Source organism: Brachyhypopomus gauderio, chromosome 12 (genome assembly GCF_052324685.1).
Source record: "Brachyhypopomus gauderio isolate BG-103 chromosome 12, BGAUD_0.2, whole genome shotgun sequence".
NCBI lineage: Eukaryota > Metazoa > Chordata > Actinopteri > Gymnotiformes > Hypopomidae > Brachyhypopomus > Brachyhypopomus gauderio.
The window spans coordinates 5,954,601-5,972,913 of record NC_135222.1 but is presented as its reverse complement, the minus strand read 5'-3'; the positions used below and the strand labels follow the sequence as shown (position 1 = coordinate 5,972,913).

Below are 18,313 nucleotides of genomic sequence, written 5' to 3'. Positions count from 1 at the left end.
AGAGGAAACCAGAGAAAGTGGACAATTAGCACACGCTGGAGACAACGTTGTAGATATTTAGCATCTTCCCTTCTAAAAGGAGCACACAACATTATCACAGAGTCTTTAAACCTGACTTTGTTTCTGAAACTAATATTATGCCACAGTAATATTACTTTTTTCATTTTATTTCTTTTTAAAAGCAAATGCATAAAGACATTGTGGCAGACAACAATTTGCAGTAAAAAGACGCAGATACGGAGTCAAAAGGAGAACACCAGTGTGATTTATTTTTTTATTCTTGGTTGTTGGAGGTTTTGATATGAGAGCTTTTTGTACATTATGGTCGTGAGCGGTTAGCATGCAGTGGTAGTAACACAATGGTATTAAAGTATTTTTTCCATTTTATCATTATTATTATTATTTCATTACCATGAGGAGATTATTCTTTCATTGTAAGACTTTAGTTGACATGTTGACATTTACATTAGTTTATCTTAATATTTTTGTATTTTTAGAAAATTCTGACCATATAAAATTAAAATTCATCCTTGTGAAACTGTGATTCATATTTTACAAACTGGGCAAAGGTTGTACAGCTACGTTACAGGCTGGGCCAACTACAAGCATGCTCAGGACCATATATGTTGTGTATTTTCATTCTATAACTGGTCATGTACATAAAAGTGCAAAATTTAAGAGGTTCATGTACTTTATGTTTGCACTCATCGTGAAGAAACTATTTTAGTTTTAAAGAGTTTCTCCTTTCAGCACGAGAACTGGGGGTCACACCACCATTCTTCATAAAATGCTAGTCATTGCATTGACTACACACTTAAGCCATGTCCTTAAATTTCAGGTTTTAGCATTCACACCAAACAGTCCATATTTCTACAGAAACCAGGCAAAATGTAAAAGGTCAAGGTCTTGAAGTCAAATTCCTGATAGACGGAGGAAACGTTTCCCTATTCTATGTTTTTTTTGCATCCCATTACCCTTTAACAAATTCTCTGTGCTGTGATATCGTGGGCATGGCAGTGGTGCTGACCTTTATGAAGACAATCAATGCTTTTGCAGAAGAAATGCCTTGAGGGTAAAGCAAAAGAAAACCGAGAGAAAAGGCAACATTCTCAGGGTTTGGGAGTGGAGTGGAGCAACAGCTCAGATGCTGATGCAATCACCCCGAGCACCGTTGGCTGTTCCCCCGTCCCTCTGTTACCCCGTCCTTCTGTTACCCTGTCCCTCTGTTACCGTCCATCCATGCCTGCGTTCACACCAGTGACTACAAGACTCCACCATATTTACCTGTTCTGCAATAATGACTTGGCAATATCGCTGTGTTTTAAATCCTACAACTTTTAGCAATGTCATTGTGTTGTTGTCATGTGTTGATCAATACTACACTGACTACATATGATCCAACTTCTAACCAGAATGAACTACTCAATCATGACTGTAATTTCAACTTTTATCATGTAGCTTCTAAGAGGTTCCGTAGATATCCTAACCTACATTTCTCTGAATGATGGCTTAAAAGTAGCTACACTTTGTCTAATACTTTAGAGTAGCTAATACTTTAGAGTATTCTCGTTTCTACCTCGTATCTCAAGTTCTGCACCAAGAACGAAGAATATTGAAATAGACATCAAGTACATGACTGAGATGAATTTCCAGAGCATAAAATTTTAAAGCCATACAGTACTGAATAAGAAACGAATGATAGTGGAAGGTCCATCGTTTGTCTTCAAGTGCTCTGTAGCTACAGCTGTCCGTGTGATTTAGGATTGATGTAATACTCCACCTCCTGTAGGACAGTGCCACACGTGTACATACTGTCTGTACCTGCCTTTCTGCATTAATGTTTTTGCAAATGAAAACAATGTGCTCATAGGATCATTGAAGTCCTCTAAAGTATTCTATATCTATGTGGAATTTGTAACATTATTGTTAAAGGACAGGCTGATTTGTTAAAAGAATATTCCAGCATTTTTCAATCTAGTCTTTATATATTGCATCTGTGGTAAACGATTGATTGCCACAAAACGTTACCCTGTAATTCAAAAATTCACTGTCAAAGAGCACTTTTAGTGACAGCCGAAGGGTAGTTGTTGAGAATGAATTTTATGTTTCAGGACGACACAGACATGACAGAATGTCTCACCAAAGCTGCTGTTATGTAGTTTTACTGGAGGAGCACAATGAGAAAAAATTCCAATTACCTAACGTTTCCCTTGGGTATCCTTGCTTTCTGTCCTGGCAAACCTGTGCTTACTTTGAGCTGAATGACATTAGACTAACAGTAATGCGTTGCCACAAAGTATTCTGCAAAAATAGACGTTTCGCATAGATATTTATAGACAGCATTCAACACCTGGCCTTAGCCTTCCATTAGAAGCGTGTCTTCAGTCAGATGGCTTACCGGGAAATGTGTTGAAATGACAGTCCATGGTAATCAACCATAATGTTTCCTTAACTGTGAAGGAAAAAGCTGACATGAGGCATTGGAATGAATGTGACTAATTTGTGGATGAGAAGTGAAAAATGATTGCAAGTAAATTAGTACTTTTGAAGAAACTTTCCTAATGTTTTCAGAGAGTGATAAAATTTCATGCCAAATTTGAAAGTGTGAGTTGATGTTTTGGTTGACGAGAACATATCCTGTAGCTGTGGTAACTGAATTAACAGTGCCTCAGTTTCATTTAGAAAGATTGTTCGTTCTGTAACACTTTCAGTGTGCATATAACTAATAATATCGTTCAAGCAGTAACGGGCCATGTGATCCCAGTGATACCGAGCGAGACGGAGAGCATGGTCTGGTGCTGAACGCTCTCTGCAGGATGGCCGAGGAAGATGGCTTCACGTCCTATATAGGGTGCACTATCCTTCTGCAGGGCTTTATTGTAGCCTTCAGTGATGGAGTGCCCTAATGAAGCCGCTTCATGCAGACCATACACATTGGGTCTCAAATATATGCTCATAATACAAGAAAAACAAGCAAGTGAACAGCAGGTTAGGGACCCATTAGCTGCACCCAGGGAACACTCTGATCTTCTGTTTCAGAGGAGTAAGCACTTTGCAGTACTTTCTATGGTGGAGAGTGAAAATGCATCCCTATTTAGGCAGACTTTGACTTTTTCAACATTTTCCTGACAGTGGTTCAATGCTGAACTGCCTGATCTCTCTACCATCCTCTCTCTCTGTCACCCACACAAATTCACATACACACTCGGTTTGTTACTCATACACACACACACACACACACACACACACACACACACACACACACACACACACACACACACACACACACACACACATGCGTGCACGCACACACCGTTTGCCCCTAATGAAAAGGTTGACGAAAACAATGTGAAGAGAGTCATTCTCATTACTGAGGCAAAACACGATTCAGACTTGCTCCCCATTCTGTCGGGCTAAGCAGCCAGTATATCCCTAAAGAATACTGGGAGGTCCTCCTTGGACCTTGATCTGGTACATGCTGTTTCAAAGCTCACTCTTTGTTCAAAAATGAAAGCTGGATATGTACAGACATATCCACAACAAACTTTAAGTCCCAAATATAGCAATAACTTGATATGCTCTAAACACCACCATTTGCTGTCCTTAAAACAGAGAAACAGGACGCTGAGGTTGAGAAACAGGACCCTGAGATTGAGAAACAGGACACTGAAGTTGAGAAACGGGATGCTGAGGTTGAGAAACAGGACACGGAAGTTGAGAAACAGGATGCTGAGGTTGAGAAACAGGACACTGAAGTTGAGAAACAGGACGCTGAGGTTGAGAAACAGGACCCTGAGATTGAGAAACAGGACGCTGAAGTTGAGAAACAAGGTGCTGAGGTTGAGAAACAGGACACAGAAGTTGAGAAACAGGATGCTGAGTTTGAGAAACAGGACACTGAAGTTGAGAAACAGGATGCTGAGGTTGAGAAACAGGACACTGAAGTTGAGAAACCGGATGCTGAGGTTGAGAAACAGGACACTGAGGTTGAGAAACAAGGTGCTGAGGTTGAGAAACAGGACACTGAGGTTGAGAAACCGGACACTGAGGCTGAGTAACAGGACACTGAGGTTGAGAAACAGGCCACTGAGGTTGAGAAACCGGACAATGAAGTTGAAAAACAGGGCGCTGAGGTTGAGAAACAGGACACTGAAGTTGAGAAACAGGATGCTGAGGTTGAGAAACAGGACACTGAGATAGAGAAACAGGATGCTGAGGTTGAGAAACAGGACGCTGAGGTTGAGAAACAGGACACTGAGGTTGAGAAACAGGACACTGAAGTTGAGAAACAGGATGCTGAGGTTAAGAAACAGGACACTGAAGTTGAGAAACAGGATGCTGAGGTTGAGAAACAGGAGACTGAGGTTGAGAAACCGGACACTGAGGCTGAGAAACAGGACACTGAGGTTGAGAAACAGGCCACTGAGGTTGAGAAACCGGACACTGAAGTTGAAAAACAGGGCGCTGAGGTTGAGAAACAGGAAATTAATTATTACAAGCACAGATTTAAGACAAATTTGCTGAATCCTACAAACAGTTGGACTATGCGTCACCTCCAGTAGCATGCTACACAACAAACAGTAAGAACCACCACTTAGCAATTATCTGGTGGCTTTAGGAATTATCTGGTTGGTTTCAAATTAGCTTCAGAATTCAATTAAGAATGCACTCTAAGCAAAATTGAAATGGGCACCTGCTTAGACTGCAGAGAAGAAGTCAACGTAAAGACTTCTATTACTGTTCATTTTCATAATGCTTTATAAATTCACTTTGTTAGGTAAAACATAAAAAGCCTGTAGATTCTAGAAAATTCTTTCATGATACATGGTAAAGGGACTTCTGGAAATCTGGAAGCAAACATGGTTGGCAGTCTATAGGAGCCATCATCATCATCATCATCATTCCACCACAGGCCTTCACTGGAGTCTTTTTAAGCATCTATAATTGAAAGTTTCTCTTTGAAAATGTTCTCTAAAGACATTTTTGGCCCATATGGTCAATTTATATCATATTTCACTCCTCCTAAACACTTTATTCTAAAAGAAGCCCCTAATAGATCTTTTTACATTTTACTGCAAACTGCAAATTTACATTTCAACAAATTATTCTACCTTCCCTTCATCATGCATGCTACTCTCTCTCTCTCTCTCTCTCTCTCTCTCTCTCTCTCTCTCACACACACACACACATCACACAGATGCACTTTCTCAGACTAAATTTCTACAAAACCTCTGCTGTGAATGACAGTGTTCAGCCAGTTGAGAGCATGCCCACTGATGAGGGCATAATTATATTTTTCTAACGCCAAGCAATCCCCAGAATGTAGAGTGCTGGCAGCATTTGAAGTGCCATGATGATGGATATTAAGTGGCATCGAGCTGCTCTGAAGCCGGGCCCCTCGGGGGGAGGTGGCGTGAAAAGGCCCCTCGTGACGCCCTACCTTCCCCAGTCACTATTCAAAAGGTCAGTCATTACTGCACCTTCACACCGGCTCTGGCGCTGCACATGAGGGCAGCAATCAGAGATCTTGGACATGCGAGTCGCTGGAACAGGGAAGAGAGACGAACATGAAGGAAAGACTAAAGAACGTGACGGAGAAGGCGAGAAGGCCGGCGGAAAAGATGGGGACACGCTAAAAACACACCAAATGACACGCGAAATGTCAGGATGCCACGTGTGCGATTCCAGAATCGGACACGTCACCCACTCCTGTCTAATTAAAATACTGCATGAATGCTGTTTTAGTCAGACAGCTATGAGCCGTTTATAGCTCTCGGGACCGTTCGTTCATATGATGTGCTGCCACGATGGCTCTGATTAGTGACAGGGATTAATGGCTGATTCCTCCGGGCACTGCTCCCCCACTCAACCCGTAGATCAGCACTGCCACTGTGTAAACAGGGGCTTTTCTGTAATAGGATAACCAAGATTGAGTAAAGCCTATTAGAGATAAGCTGGACAATTCAGTATTAGTAGCTGCGCAAGTGAATCATGAAGGCATGTGGGTGAAAAAGTGCAGTGTGGGTAATTTTAGGTGTCCTGGTTCGATCACCCTGAGGTTTTGTTGTGGCTGCATTACTGCGGATAGTAAATAATAGTAAGTGAGGTTAAATTGGGAATGTTTTGGAGGAATCAAATATCCATCTACAAGGTATATTTAATCGACAAGGAAACAGAAAAGCAATTGGGATTTCCAGCATTGGGCTGTGTTGGTATTTTTAACTCAATCTGACTTCTTCATGATCAGACTTCTTCTTGTACAAAGCTCTTTCCGAAGGACAGTATGCTGCTACCAAGGCAACAGGCCATCGAGGTTGAGAAACAGAGCAGTGAATTTGGACAATTGTGGTAGTCCAAGCCTGGAATATACAGCATAGCCATCAAAAATCACATGAGGACAGCTTTGATTCATCCAACTCTAGTCTACCAGTCTTACCTGCTCTACCTGTATACCAATCTACCAGTCTACCTGTCTGCCAGTCTACCAGTCTACCCATCTCCCAGTCTACCTGTCTACCTGTCTACCAGTCTTACCTGCTCTACCAGTCTACCTGTCTACCAGTCTACCAGTCTATCTGTCTACCACTCTTACCTGCTCTACCAGTCTACTAGTCTTTCCAGTCTTTCTATTTAGTACTCAGTCTGTCCTGAAATGCTTGGCATGAAAGCAAAGCTGCTAAACACAGTAGCAAAGGGAAGAAAGCAATCTTTCTTTCTTCCTTTCTTTCTTTCTCATTTTTTAAGCGAGCTGTGTTTGGCAGCCACTTTGTTTGTTTGCATTCATCTGATGCTCCACTGCAGCCTTAATTTCCCCTCATTAAAACTTGGGAGGATTTTGTTTGTCCTTTGCCTGGCTTTAATCTGTCTAAACCCCCCCGCCTGCCGGCTTTGATCTTCATCTGGAGTCGGGCCTCATCAGTACCCTGAGCCTCCGTGCAGACCTCCCCTCCCTCCGCCCCCATCCCCCCATCTCTCCACCCTTTTTGCTCCCCTGTCCGGTCCCTCTTTCCCCACCTCAACCCTCTACCACTTCTCTCTAGAATTAGACCCACCATGTTTCTGTTTCTCAGCACAAAGAAGGCAGAAGGCGGTATGAAATGCAGAAGGCAGTGTGATTCATAAATGTGAGAGATGGTAAGAGAGACGTCCTGTAGAGACTGATCTGTGATGACCTTACAATGACTCTGAGGTGAGGAATGGTGAGAATCTTCACTGGTTCAGTCCTGCACGGATGGTAGCACCCCAAAGAAAGTACTAGTCTTTAGTGACCAAAGAATGAGACAGCTCCTGATTATAAGACATTTACCACTGGTATAAAAAGGTGTTTTTTTGTGACACATTGACAGGAGACACACTTGTCTATTACTGCCTTTGAAACAGTGAGGATAATGTGGCTACGTTTACCCATATCATATCATTTGATGTAATGTCAGGCAGCTGGCGTGGAGACACAAAGACTGAGATGCTCTCAGCTAGTCAAATTGATTTGCTAATGCTCATTGCTGTTGATGATGATGATGTCTCTGAGAGCAGCAGTAAACTCTGTCGACTTTAACAAGTACAAAACTCAGCTGTGCTTTGAGACCACTAAATTTTACATACAAGATTAAATGCACTGGTCAATTAAAATTGATGTGACAAAAACGTCAACATAAAAGGTAACATTTCGAACATTGCACATTCAAGAACATTATTACCATGCAGTCTACATATACGTGTAAAGGGGAGAGAAAGAGCAGTCCTGTATGGCAACGATGCAGCTGGACTGTAAATACTCTTACAGGACGACGAGACAATGGCGAATGGAAGCACACTATAGAATCTACATACACTGTAATTAAACAAGACACCATGGATCACAGTGTAATAAACTCAGGTATAATAAAAATGCGTATATTGCAATTACATATAACACGGCAGCCTTATGCAGTGAACATGGTACAATAAATTGTTAGACAGTACGCTATTAAATTTGACACGCAACATATTAAGTATATAGATATTCAAACCTATGCAAAACAATTGTGCAAATTACTTGTGAAGATAGCAAACCATAACAAAGCAATGCTTGTGAGGGGGACGTGAAACGGTGAAAGCCCAGTGAGAGTGCAGGTGATGTTCTGGTATGGTCCACATGAATCTGCAAAGCACCTGCACCTGTCTGATTCCTCAGCATCACGTAGCTACTAGGGCCACATGCACTAGCGCTGCACTGTTAACCACATCGTGAGAGATCTCATACCAAGCAGACGATTCGCTCACAAGCATGGCTGATGGATTTTCTGCAAATGAGATCTCAAGCTGGAAAGCTTGTGTCTGTCCCCCGCCTTAATCATTCGGAACGTTTCACAGAAATGCACTTATGCAAATGACCACAGATTTGCACTTATGCAAATGACCACAGGTTTGCATTGTTATGGTGAATGTTTGCTGCAAAATATACACTGTGAACTAAACTGATAACCAACGGATAACCAACAGGTAACTGGTCTTATGCAAGAAAGTTCCTGACAATGAACATATTGACTTATGAGGCTTGCCTTATACTCTACAGGAAACACACCCATAACACACATCTATGCTACTTTTTCCTCTAGATGGGATTTCTTTTCACTCTTTTTCATCACTGATGTCAGATCTTCAATAAAATGCTGTGAGTGACTATGTAATCACTCCACACTACAGTCGCTGCCTCAGGACTAGAAACAGCATCTACTGCCATTTGGCCTGTGACATTCCTGTAAGGAGAGCTGATAAGACAATTAAGCCTCATGACAAAAGCTATTAAACTGCTCTTTGAGTGTGTGTAGAAAATCTCTACAGGCATCTGGAGTGATAAAGAAAACTGATGCCTATGTTTGGGTAACTCATGGAGATACACAGTGCGGTTCAGATACATTGAAGTATGTACATCTGCAGGTCCCCCGAGCAGTATGTTACTTAAGGAAACATGTCCATTGCCACACGTGGAGACCCTTTTTTTATTTTGCATACAGAAAGATGAAGACTTATGTGACTCATAAACCATAGAATAATCCATAATCCATAGAATTATTTTGTTCCATAATTTCTACCTATTGGTTTGTCAGCATAATAATAAAAGTCAGCATGCTGCCACCCTTTTCATTGTGACATTTGATTGGCTCTTTAGGAAGTGGGTGAATGTTGCTGAGGTGAGAACAATTGAACTGCTCAGCGGGCCTGGAGCTATACTACTGTAGGACGAGCACACAGCGTTTAGAGGAGAACTCACAGGCTAACACAACAATGTCACCTGGTCATGATGCCATCTGGTCTTGAAGGACACACTTCTCTTTCACAATAAAATGCTTATAAGTGCTTCATACATATTGAGAGGACCATGGCTGATGGTGTTTTCTGTCATCCATAACTGTCCATCCCTGTGAACGCCACTAAGATACACAACAACTACAAACGTAGAACGCACACTTGCCAAAGAAGTGTCGGCCTCACTCTGGGGATTCATGCTGCATCAAAGGCGTCAAGGCACAACACACACTGTGGAGTGACTGGTTGAGTTCTTCTTAGGCTGTGTTTTGTGGTTCCATACTCAGCCAGCTGTGTGATGAAACATGTTCCTGCATAACTCAGACCACAGATAGCAGAAGGTCCCTGTCAAAAGGAAACTGTTCACAGTACATTCAAAAGAAAAAAAACAACAACACTGCCAGGCCATTATGCTGGTGCAAAGTCCGAGGGCATTCAGCCATGTCCAAAACAATATTCCAGTCTGTTCCTTCCACATGGATAAGAAGATAAAACAACACACAGACCAACAAACAGGTTAGAGTTATGATTTACACTGACCTGTACTGGTTTGGGGAAAAATCATGTACAATTGACCAGTGTGCTAATTCCTGGATTTAGTTCCATTTAGTGAGAACTCATGGAGTATAGTTGGAGTGCACTTTCTGATGAGATCTTTCCCTTTTCTCTCTCCCTTTTGAAGATATATATTCCTTTATAATTGATATAATACTCTTTTTTAAAATAGATACTGATGGTCTTTAATAGACATCCCCTAATGTACATGCCTGGTGTATCTAAGTTAGGCAAGTCAGCACAGAATAGATTGAGCAGTAACAAAGAGAGTTCATCAGCACTCGTTACAGTAAAGGCTGAGCTCTTTTGTCAAGCGTTCAGCCCACTCCTGTATTGTCTGCTGGCTTTCAAAAGAGAGAGAAAGAGGATCCAGTCCTGCTTTGCTGTGATTGCTACTGAATGTGGTCCACTGCTCCACAAGCTTGGACAAGCAACATCCTCGTTTAGATCTGATACCAGGAAATAGTCACCCGTTAGTTACCAACCATCAGTTATTACCTTATAGTTTTGACATATGTCTTACAACTGACATATGTGTTTTTCTTATCATCAAAATACAATTTCAATTTGTTAATTGTAATACTGTATATATAATAGTTCTCATTAGAACTACATAATATAGTTTAATATAGTATAATTAACTATTGTAAAACTATCATAATATTACTATGCTATAGAATAGTAATTACTATGGCAGACAGCAGTTTCTCACCTGGAATCTTCTGAAATATATGTATATATATATATATATATATTTAACAATCTAGTACTGTATATGACTTCACAGTCTACAGACTCAACAAGTGACTATAATGTCTTGTTCTTAAGAACTTTACAGACTTTACAACAGGTCATTCGACACTCACCAAACAATGTCTGATCACTTTACAACTGAGACAAGACTGTGTGAGTCACAGCACATAAAGGACACCCATCCAGTATGAATATGAATCAGCTATTAATAAAACAAGCTTTAGTGTGACATCACAAGTGTTACTCATTTCACTACAGTATATAAGAGCGTGCCATCTGAGAACAAAAACCATTTAACCATTTTCACAATGTAATTGCACAGAGTGCATGATGGGAAATATTGATATGAATTAATCTGGCTATTACAAAGACGTGGGGACAATTGACGATTCTGAATCAGATTTATGGGAACACCAGGGAATGTATGGAAAAGCGTTCCCTTCAAGTCAGCATGAATGCAGAAACTTATTATAAAATGAGAACAGGTACATGCTATAGATCACATGAGTGAAAATACATCATGTAGAAATGTAGCAATCAATCATCTTCCTAGTCTCTGTTTTCAAAGTGTGGGCTATATTGCAAACATCTTTCAAAGAAGATAAATAAACCTGTAAGCTGTAACCTGTAATTTGGCTATGTGCTACTTTACCCCTCAACCACTGATGTGTGGAGAGTCGTTATCTGTAAGCAGTCATTCTCTCGATGAGCGCAATTCATTTTCACCATGATTTAAGCAGTATACATGATTCAGTTTTGCTCAGATGTTTGGTGTATTACTGCATTATTACTGCATTTAAAACAGTTGAACCAACAGACTACTACTTCATTAATCACTTTTGTCCCATTCATTATTGCAGTAATTACAACATGTGTGAACCTTATATGATGTTTGGTTGACACTATGGCTTATGTCTAATTTGATATACCTTAGATATAGGTATTGACAACTTAAATCTATCAAATTTGTTTGTCACTTTTCAGCACTCTATTTAAAAGGAAAGAAAAAAATATTTGTGAATCAGGAACTGTATCCCAAAATCATCAAGGTGCACGAAAGCTAAATAAGGCAAACAGACAACATGGCTTACAGAGGAAAACATCACGTTCTTTATATCCAAATGATTCATAGCTAATGTAACTCTCCAGCACCTGACTTTGTGCATATTTGTGTGTGTGTATGTATGTGTGTGAAAGAAGTGTTCTGATTTAGTTGCTCTGTTGTTATTTAGTTGTTCATATCACAAGCCAACAGCACATGAGACTGTTGAACAGCACATGGTCTGGTCCCCCATGTGAAAATGCTCCGTGCCACTTTCATTTGGGGGGGGGGCTCAAGGTCTTTGCTAGAGATTTTCTCAGACAAATCTGTAATTACAGATGGAGGCAGTCCAGGCGTCTCCGGAGACACACAAGGATGGAAGGCTGAACTGTCGCAGGAAAACACAGCACAGTGATGGACAAGTTGATTTAATTAGGCAGCTTCCCAGGGTCGCTGTTCTGTATGTCGTATATGGAGATCATTTTCAGAGTCTCATTCTGAATGAAAATCACATTTGTTTCGGTAAACATGTCTCCGGAAGAGAAGAAGGGTGGATATGATGAACTGCAGTCCCTAATGATGAATACGTAGGACCAATCACAACAGCCACAGCTTCCTCTCTCCACAAACAGTGAATACACGATAGAAAAACAAGACATGCTCCCTACAGCTCTCAGACTACTCCAGGCATGTCATCCTTTTATTTATTTCTGATGTTTGCTGACTTCATTCCTAGGATGGGTCTGTGAAATATAGATGGCTGATGACACCGAAGATGATCTATGTAGAATTTGATTATTTCACTTTAATGACAACAGCATTTGCATACTGAGTGCTGATTGTACATTCAAATCAAAACCAGTTTTTCAGGAATCTGTATTTAGCTTTGCATGTGTATATGGTTCAGTGTTCAGTTCTTTCCTGGGGGGTGGGGGAGGGTCCAGTTGGGTATCTCTGTTATTGGCTGACACAACAGCCCTCCTATGAAAAGCTCTTGTCTCATTTCCTTTGTAGTGCATTGTTGTGGGCTCAAGGTCTTTGCAGGAGCGTGTCTGAGACAAATCTGCAATTATAGATGAAGGCAGCTCTGGTACCAGCATGGATAGATCAGCTGTCACAGGATGGGAAAAGCACTGTGATCCAGGGTTTAGTTAATTAGGCACTTTGCTTGTGAACCAGAAACTGAAAATGTCCTGTCATAAGTGTCTTATCCTGGAGGGGGTTGTTTTTTAGATATCTGTTTCTTTGTTATTTAAATGTACGTTCTGCCTGCTTTTAACAAGTTAATATTAATATCATTATCAAAAACCTATTAATCCAACCCTCTAGATTCAACTTGTTTTAATTCATACCAAACAAGTGCTTAACACACAATCAACCACAAATGTTCAGCCAATTTGACAGTGCTTTGGAAACTGATATAAAACATCTGTGAGCTAATAGACATCTGTTCTGTTTACACAGGTGTTAATTCATGTGGCGTTAATGCATTTTGCTTCATGTAAATGAATCAAAACAAAATGAATTCATGGGCAGGCTGATAATTTTGTGCACATTGGTTCAAATTCTGATATTAAGCAGCTCTACTTTATAAGTCACACCCATAGACATAATGTCCATCTCCTCTCCAACTCTCATATGTGATGTGTGTGTTTTAATGAAGACTGAAATGTGACCATCAGCAGTTTTGTGATTCCCTGTAACAGGCTGGAATGCACGTTGTCAGAAAAAAACCACCCACATTACGCGAGAGGAAGAAGAACGAATAAATGTCCACTTTAATATTCGCCATAACTCACGTAAACTAAAAATAAACGCTAACGAGCCATTTCGTGTTCCTGGACACTTTTCTTAGTACAGCAGCTAAACAATAGAGACGTGCGAGTTTTAACTTTTATTCCTTTCGTTTTAGAGATGTAAGCATTTTCAATAAAGCCACATTTATGAAAAAATCTTCATACCTGCGCCTCTAACACACCTGACTGATCTCAGTACCTCCTGAAGGCCCTCTGGATGTTACAGCACGGTGCGATGTGTAATGTTATGTGCAGTCCTGCTTCCTCAAGGCAATACTACACAATACAATACTAATACTACACTAATGCTACATTCCGACTCGGTGTCGGTACCGTTTAAGGCGAAGTACGCCCGGTACACCGGGTTCCAGGTACCGGAGCTTAGAGTCTTGACGCAAGCCAATTGTCTTTTTTCATTTTTACTCCCATTTATTTTCCAGTCCACAAAAGGCAAAAATCACTTGGTAATAATCTCTCCTGACTCACACCATCCTGTCTTTTTTTGTCTCACAATAATGTCATTTCCACACAGCCTCCCTAAATAACCCAACGGTCACCTGGATGTAGGCTTAGCTTTGGAATATTGTTTTCCAAAGTGTAACTGGTTATAGAATTGATCTTTTTACCTGGTAAAAACCCCAAATCCCTCATATGTGTTCGCATGATTCCAGACAGACAGGAGGGAGAAAATTCTCTATTCTGTTCGGAATATCAACGGCAAGAACAGCATTAGAGATAGTCAGCCGCCTTTAACGAGCCAAACGATGGAGAGTAAGAGGGTTACTCCACACACACACACACGCACACGCACACGCCACACGCACACACACACACACACACACACACACACACACACACACACACACACACACACACACACACACACACACACACACACGCAAGCTTTTGTGTGCAGAAATGCGCTTGAGAACGAGCTCGGTTATCCGTTGTAGCGCAGAAGCATTTTGTTGCGCGCTCCACATCACCAAATATGCTCGGCATCACCAAATGAAAAAAATAATAAACAAGAGTGTGAAAGTCAGTTCTCAGGGAGTTTGGTTGGAGTGTGTGCGTGTGAGTGTGTGACGAGGAGCAACATAATTTCTTCTGTTATGTTTCTGAAATTTCTGAAAAAAAATACTTGTCAGTAAATGTGGATATGGGCAATATCCAAGAAAGTATCAACACGCCACAGTTTGAGATAAAGCTATATCTATAGGCTACATAATCACGCAGTACTGCCTGTTATTCCAAGATATACTGGATATATGTAATATATATTGTAAAAAATATATATTGACCTATATATATATATATATAAATATATATATATATATATATATATATATATATATATATATATATATATATATATATATATATATATATATATATATATATATATATATGATTCATCTGAGCCATTGCTTGCTTTAGTCCACTAGACCAGGACATGGAGGTTTCCGTGTGAACGTCTGTCTGTACTTGGACATCCACCAGTTTCCAAAACAAACGTATGTGTACAGTGATATTTCATATTTAATATAGTCTATTCAGTTTTCTTTTTTTCTCAGCCCAAGCCTGAAGCGAAGAAGTGTGAAAAGTTATTCATGATGCTCCCAGTAACGATGAAACATCGAACAGAGTAACAAAGTGTTTTTGTGCTCATCTGGAACACTTTCTCAAACAGTTAAGATGATATTAACGCCGATCTTAGTTTTCTGTTCAAAGAACTGTATTAGCGCAATGATCTTAGACAAGATCATTAATAACTGAATAATGAATTTGATTCAGTCTATGTAACGACAGGTTGCAAGGGCCATTCCAACTTTCTCTCGTAAAGATGAGTCTCAACCGACGACGCTTTTCTTTCGCTCTCCCGTTTAAAGGGCGAAACCTTGCAAGGCGATTTTCTATCTCAGTCAGCTCAGTGCGTGTATCTGTGTCCTGCTGAATCTCCACTAGCCTTTTCGTTCATATATTTACAAAAACAGTAATCTACAGTGTACCAACCAAACACTATTTCATTTTCGATAATACTTTTATCATTATACATTCACTTACAGTTACTCGCCCCCAACCAAACACTATTTCATTTACGATAATACTTTTATCAATATACATTCACTTACAGTTACTCGCCCCCAAAGCTGGAGTAAAAACACTTATCAGTACGACGAGGAGCATCCTGATGTTTTGGAATCCCGTACTATGAAGAGGATACTCCGGTTAGAGGCGAGCCTACTTTCCCAACACCTCGGTAGCTCCAGCCTTTGGATAAACAACTCCAAGACGTTTGTTTGCGCTTAGTCTCTCTGCACAGAGAGGGGGCGTCTACAAATGAATACTGGATGTCTGTACCGAACCTCTTATGGAACTGGTCTATACCCGACCCACTACTCTCTCTCTCTCTCTCGCTCTCTCTCTCTCGCTCTCTTTCTCTCTCTCTCTCTCTCTCTCTCTCTCGCTCTCTCTCTCTCTCTCTCTCTCTCTCTCTCACGCACTTACCGTGTACACATCTAGTCGACTCAACGTAAGAAGTGTAAAGTCATGGTAAATAAGCACATGTTGGCTAGGGTCTCTTTCTTTCAAACAGTACAATCAGACCAACCCTGGACGACGTGACACTAAACGCGTGAACCAGTTCAGCACTCGGACAGCTCCCCAGACACGCGTTTACTCAGTCATGTACATTTTATACATACACAGTACAAAGAAATATAGCTTATTTTGTCTTTCAAACATTAAAATTAAAGAGTATCGTCCTTCAGAGATCGTACAGTGGCGTATGTTTTATTTTGTGGAACAATCGATTAAATAATCGATTTCGAATGAAACTACAACAATAAATAAAGTTAAAACACGCACGGAAGCTCTAACAAAATGGTGTGTATATTCTGTCTGATCCAAATATATACTTATGTACATATGCTACGTGCTAATAAGCAAAAGGACAATCTCTTAGTGGTTTGTTTGGCCAGATGTCTGAATTTGTAGTTAATGCAAGAACGAGTTTCCTATTGGCTTTGAGTTGATCCTAGATGACGAGGACAAAGTCCGTGACCATGCGAACAATGACGACGAAAAATCTGAATGAATGCACGAGACAAAAGCAGAGCAACTGATGCTTTGCGTCAAAATAAATTCGGTAAGTTTCCAGTCAAGGCTTATTCTTGGTATGTATAGAAGCATCTCAAGCCCGTCCAGGTGACCTAATACCTCAAACCCTGATGCACGAGGCATGCAGCAAGGCATCAGGGCATGCAATAGCCTACTACTAACTTGTATATTCTTTACTGGTCAGTCACCTTAACACATTTTTCTTAGTGATATGAGGAGACTGAAGGGGAAAAGCCCCTAAGAAGGGCACGTAAAGAAATTCAGAATGTGAGCCACTCAGGGATTAGAATGGATGTTTGGATTAGCTGTTTTTTACTTATGATGTTGTTAATTTGTTTAATTATTTATGGCCCTAAAATGTAACACTGATGTTTACAAATGTCTCCATTGCAGTTTTTGCCATAAAGGGGGGGTTGTTTGGTTTACAAATAGAAGAACATAGAAAATGTTGTTCATTAATGCATTAATTTTAATGCTCATGTCAGTTCCCCAGTAAAGCAGGAAACGTACGGTACAACCAACACCAAGTTAATGGTTTTCATTCTGGAGAGAGCACATGCACTGTTGTACTGATGAGAAGCAACATCACCGTGGATGAGAGCATCTCCCAAGTGATGCTCATGTTCATTTATTTTTGAGTGTGTATTTCAGCCAGTGTAGATGTAAGTACTCTTGAATTTAATCTAACATTCTGCACTTTAATCTGATATTACTAATCTTGTTTTCAGAACCAATATATGGCTGTATAAGGCAGAAGCAAATACCAGACATGCTAATGAGGGTCAGCACTGTTTGATCATCTCAACTTTAGCTGTTGAAGGTTTCCATTCATAGTTACCTGAAGGAAAGTAAACTGTGTAAGTCATTAGAGTTAACTGAGTGTTTCATAGTAGTGTATTTATTCCTGGCTTTAAGTGCCGGCCATGTGCTATAAAAGACGTTTAAGGCCATACATCAGTATGCCTAAGAAAATTATATTTGCTGTGACAGTGTATGCCTCTGAAAATACATGCATTTCCAGGTTAGTTTGCATCTCAGTTTATGATTCACTAAAAAACAATAGAAAGGTTGCATAAAAACTTTTTCCCCAAAGTTTAACTATCACAAATTATAATAGTTGTAATTATAATTATTATATAGTTGTATTTATAATAGTTAGAATAGTTATCACAAATGATAATAGTTTTTTATCAGTTCACATGTTTGAATATAGTATTTCATCTAAAGATGATTGATGCATAAACACATTCAGTAGATCTATAGTGTTCAATGTAAAGATGGCTGGTGTACCCACATTCAGTAGGTCTACAGTGTTCAATGTAAAGATGGCTGGTGTACCCACATTCAGTAGGACTACAGTGTTAAATGTAAAGATGGCTGGTGTACCCACATTCAGTAGGTCTACAGTGTTCAATGTAAAGATGGCTGGTGTACCCACATCAGTAGGTCTATAGTGTTCAGTGTAAAGATGGCTGGTGTGTACCCACATCAGTAGGTCTACAGTGTTCAGTATAAAGATGGCTGGTGTGTACCCACATTCAGTAGGTCTACAGTGTTCAATGTAAAGATGTCTGGTGCGTAACTACATTCAGTAGGTCTACAGTGTTCAGTGTAAAGATGGCTGGTGTGTACCCACATTCAATAGGTCTACAGTGTTCAATGTAAAGATGGCTGGTGTACCCACATTCAGTAGGTCTACAGTGTTCAATGTAAAGATGTCCGGTGCATTACCACAGAACTCTGTATATTCTATATTAAT

The 18,313-nt window shown here is 40.2% G+C and overlaps 1 protein-coding gene across 2 annotated transcripts in view; it reads right to left on the bottom strand.

The window, feature by feature from the left end:
• cntnap5l (contactin associated protein family member 5 like) overlaps positions 1–15,786 on the bottom strand; it is a 55,691-nt gene extending 39,905 nt beyond the window's left edge. For both annotated transcript variants that reach the window (XR_013134520.1, XM_077024616.1), the window contains exon 1: positions 15,567–15,786. Coding sequence is in view for 1 of the 2 variants with exons in the window: in XM_077024616.1 (XP_076880731.1) it covers positions 15,567–15,621 (55 nt within the window). In the remaining variant the exon portion in view is untranslated. The remainder of the gene's footprint in view (positions 1–15,566) is intronic.
• Positions 15,787–18,313: the final 2,527 nt, after the last annotated feature.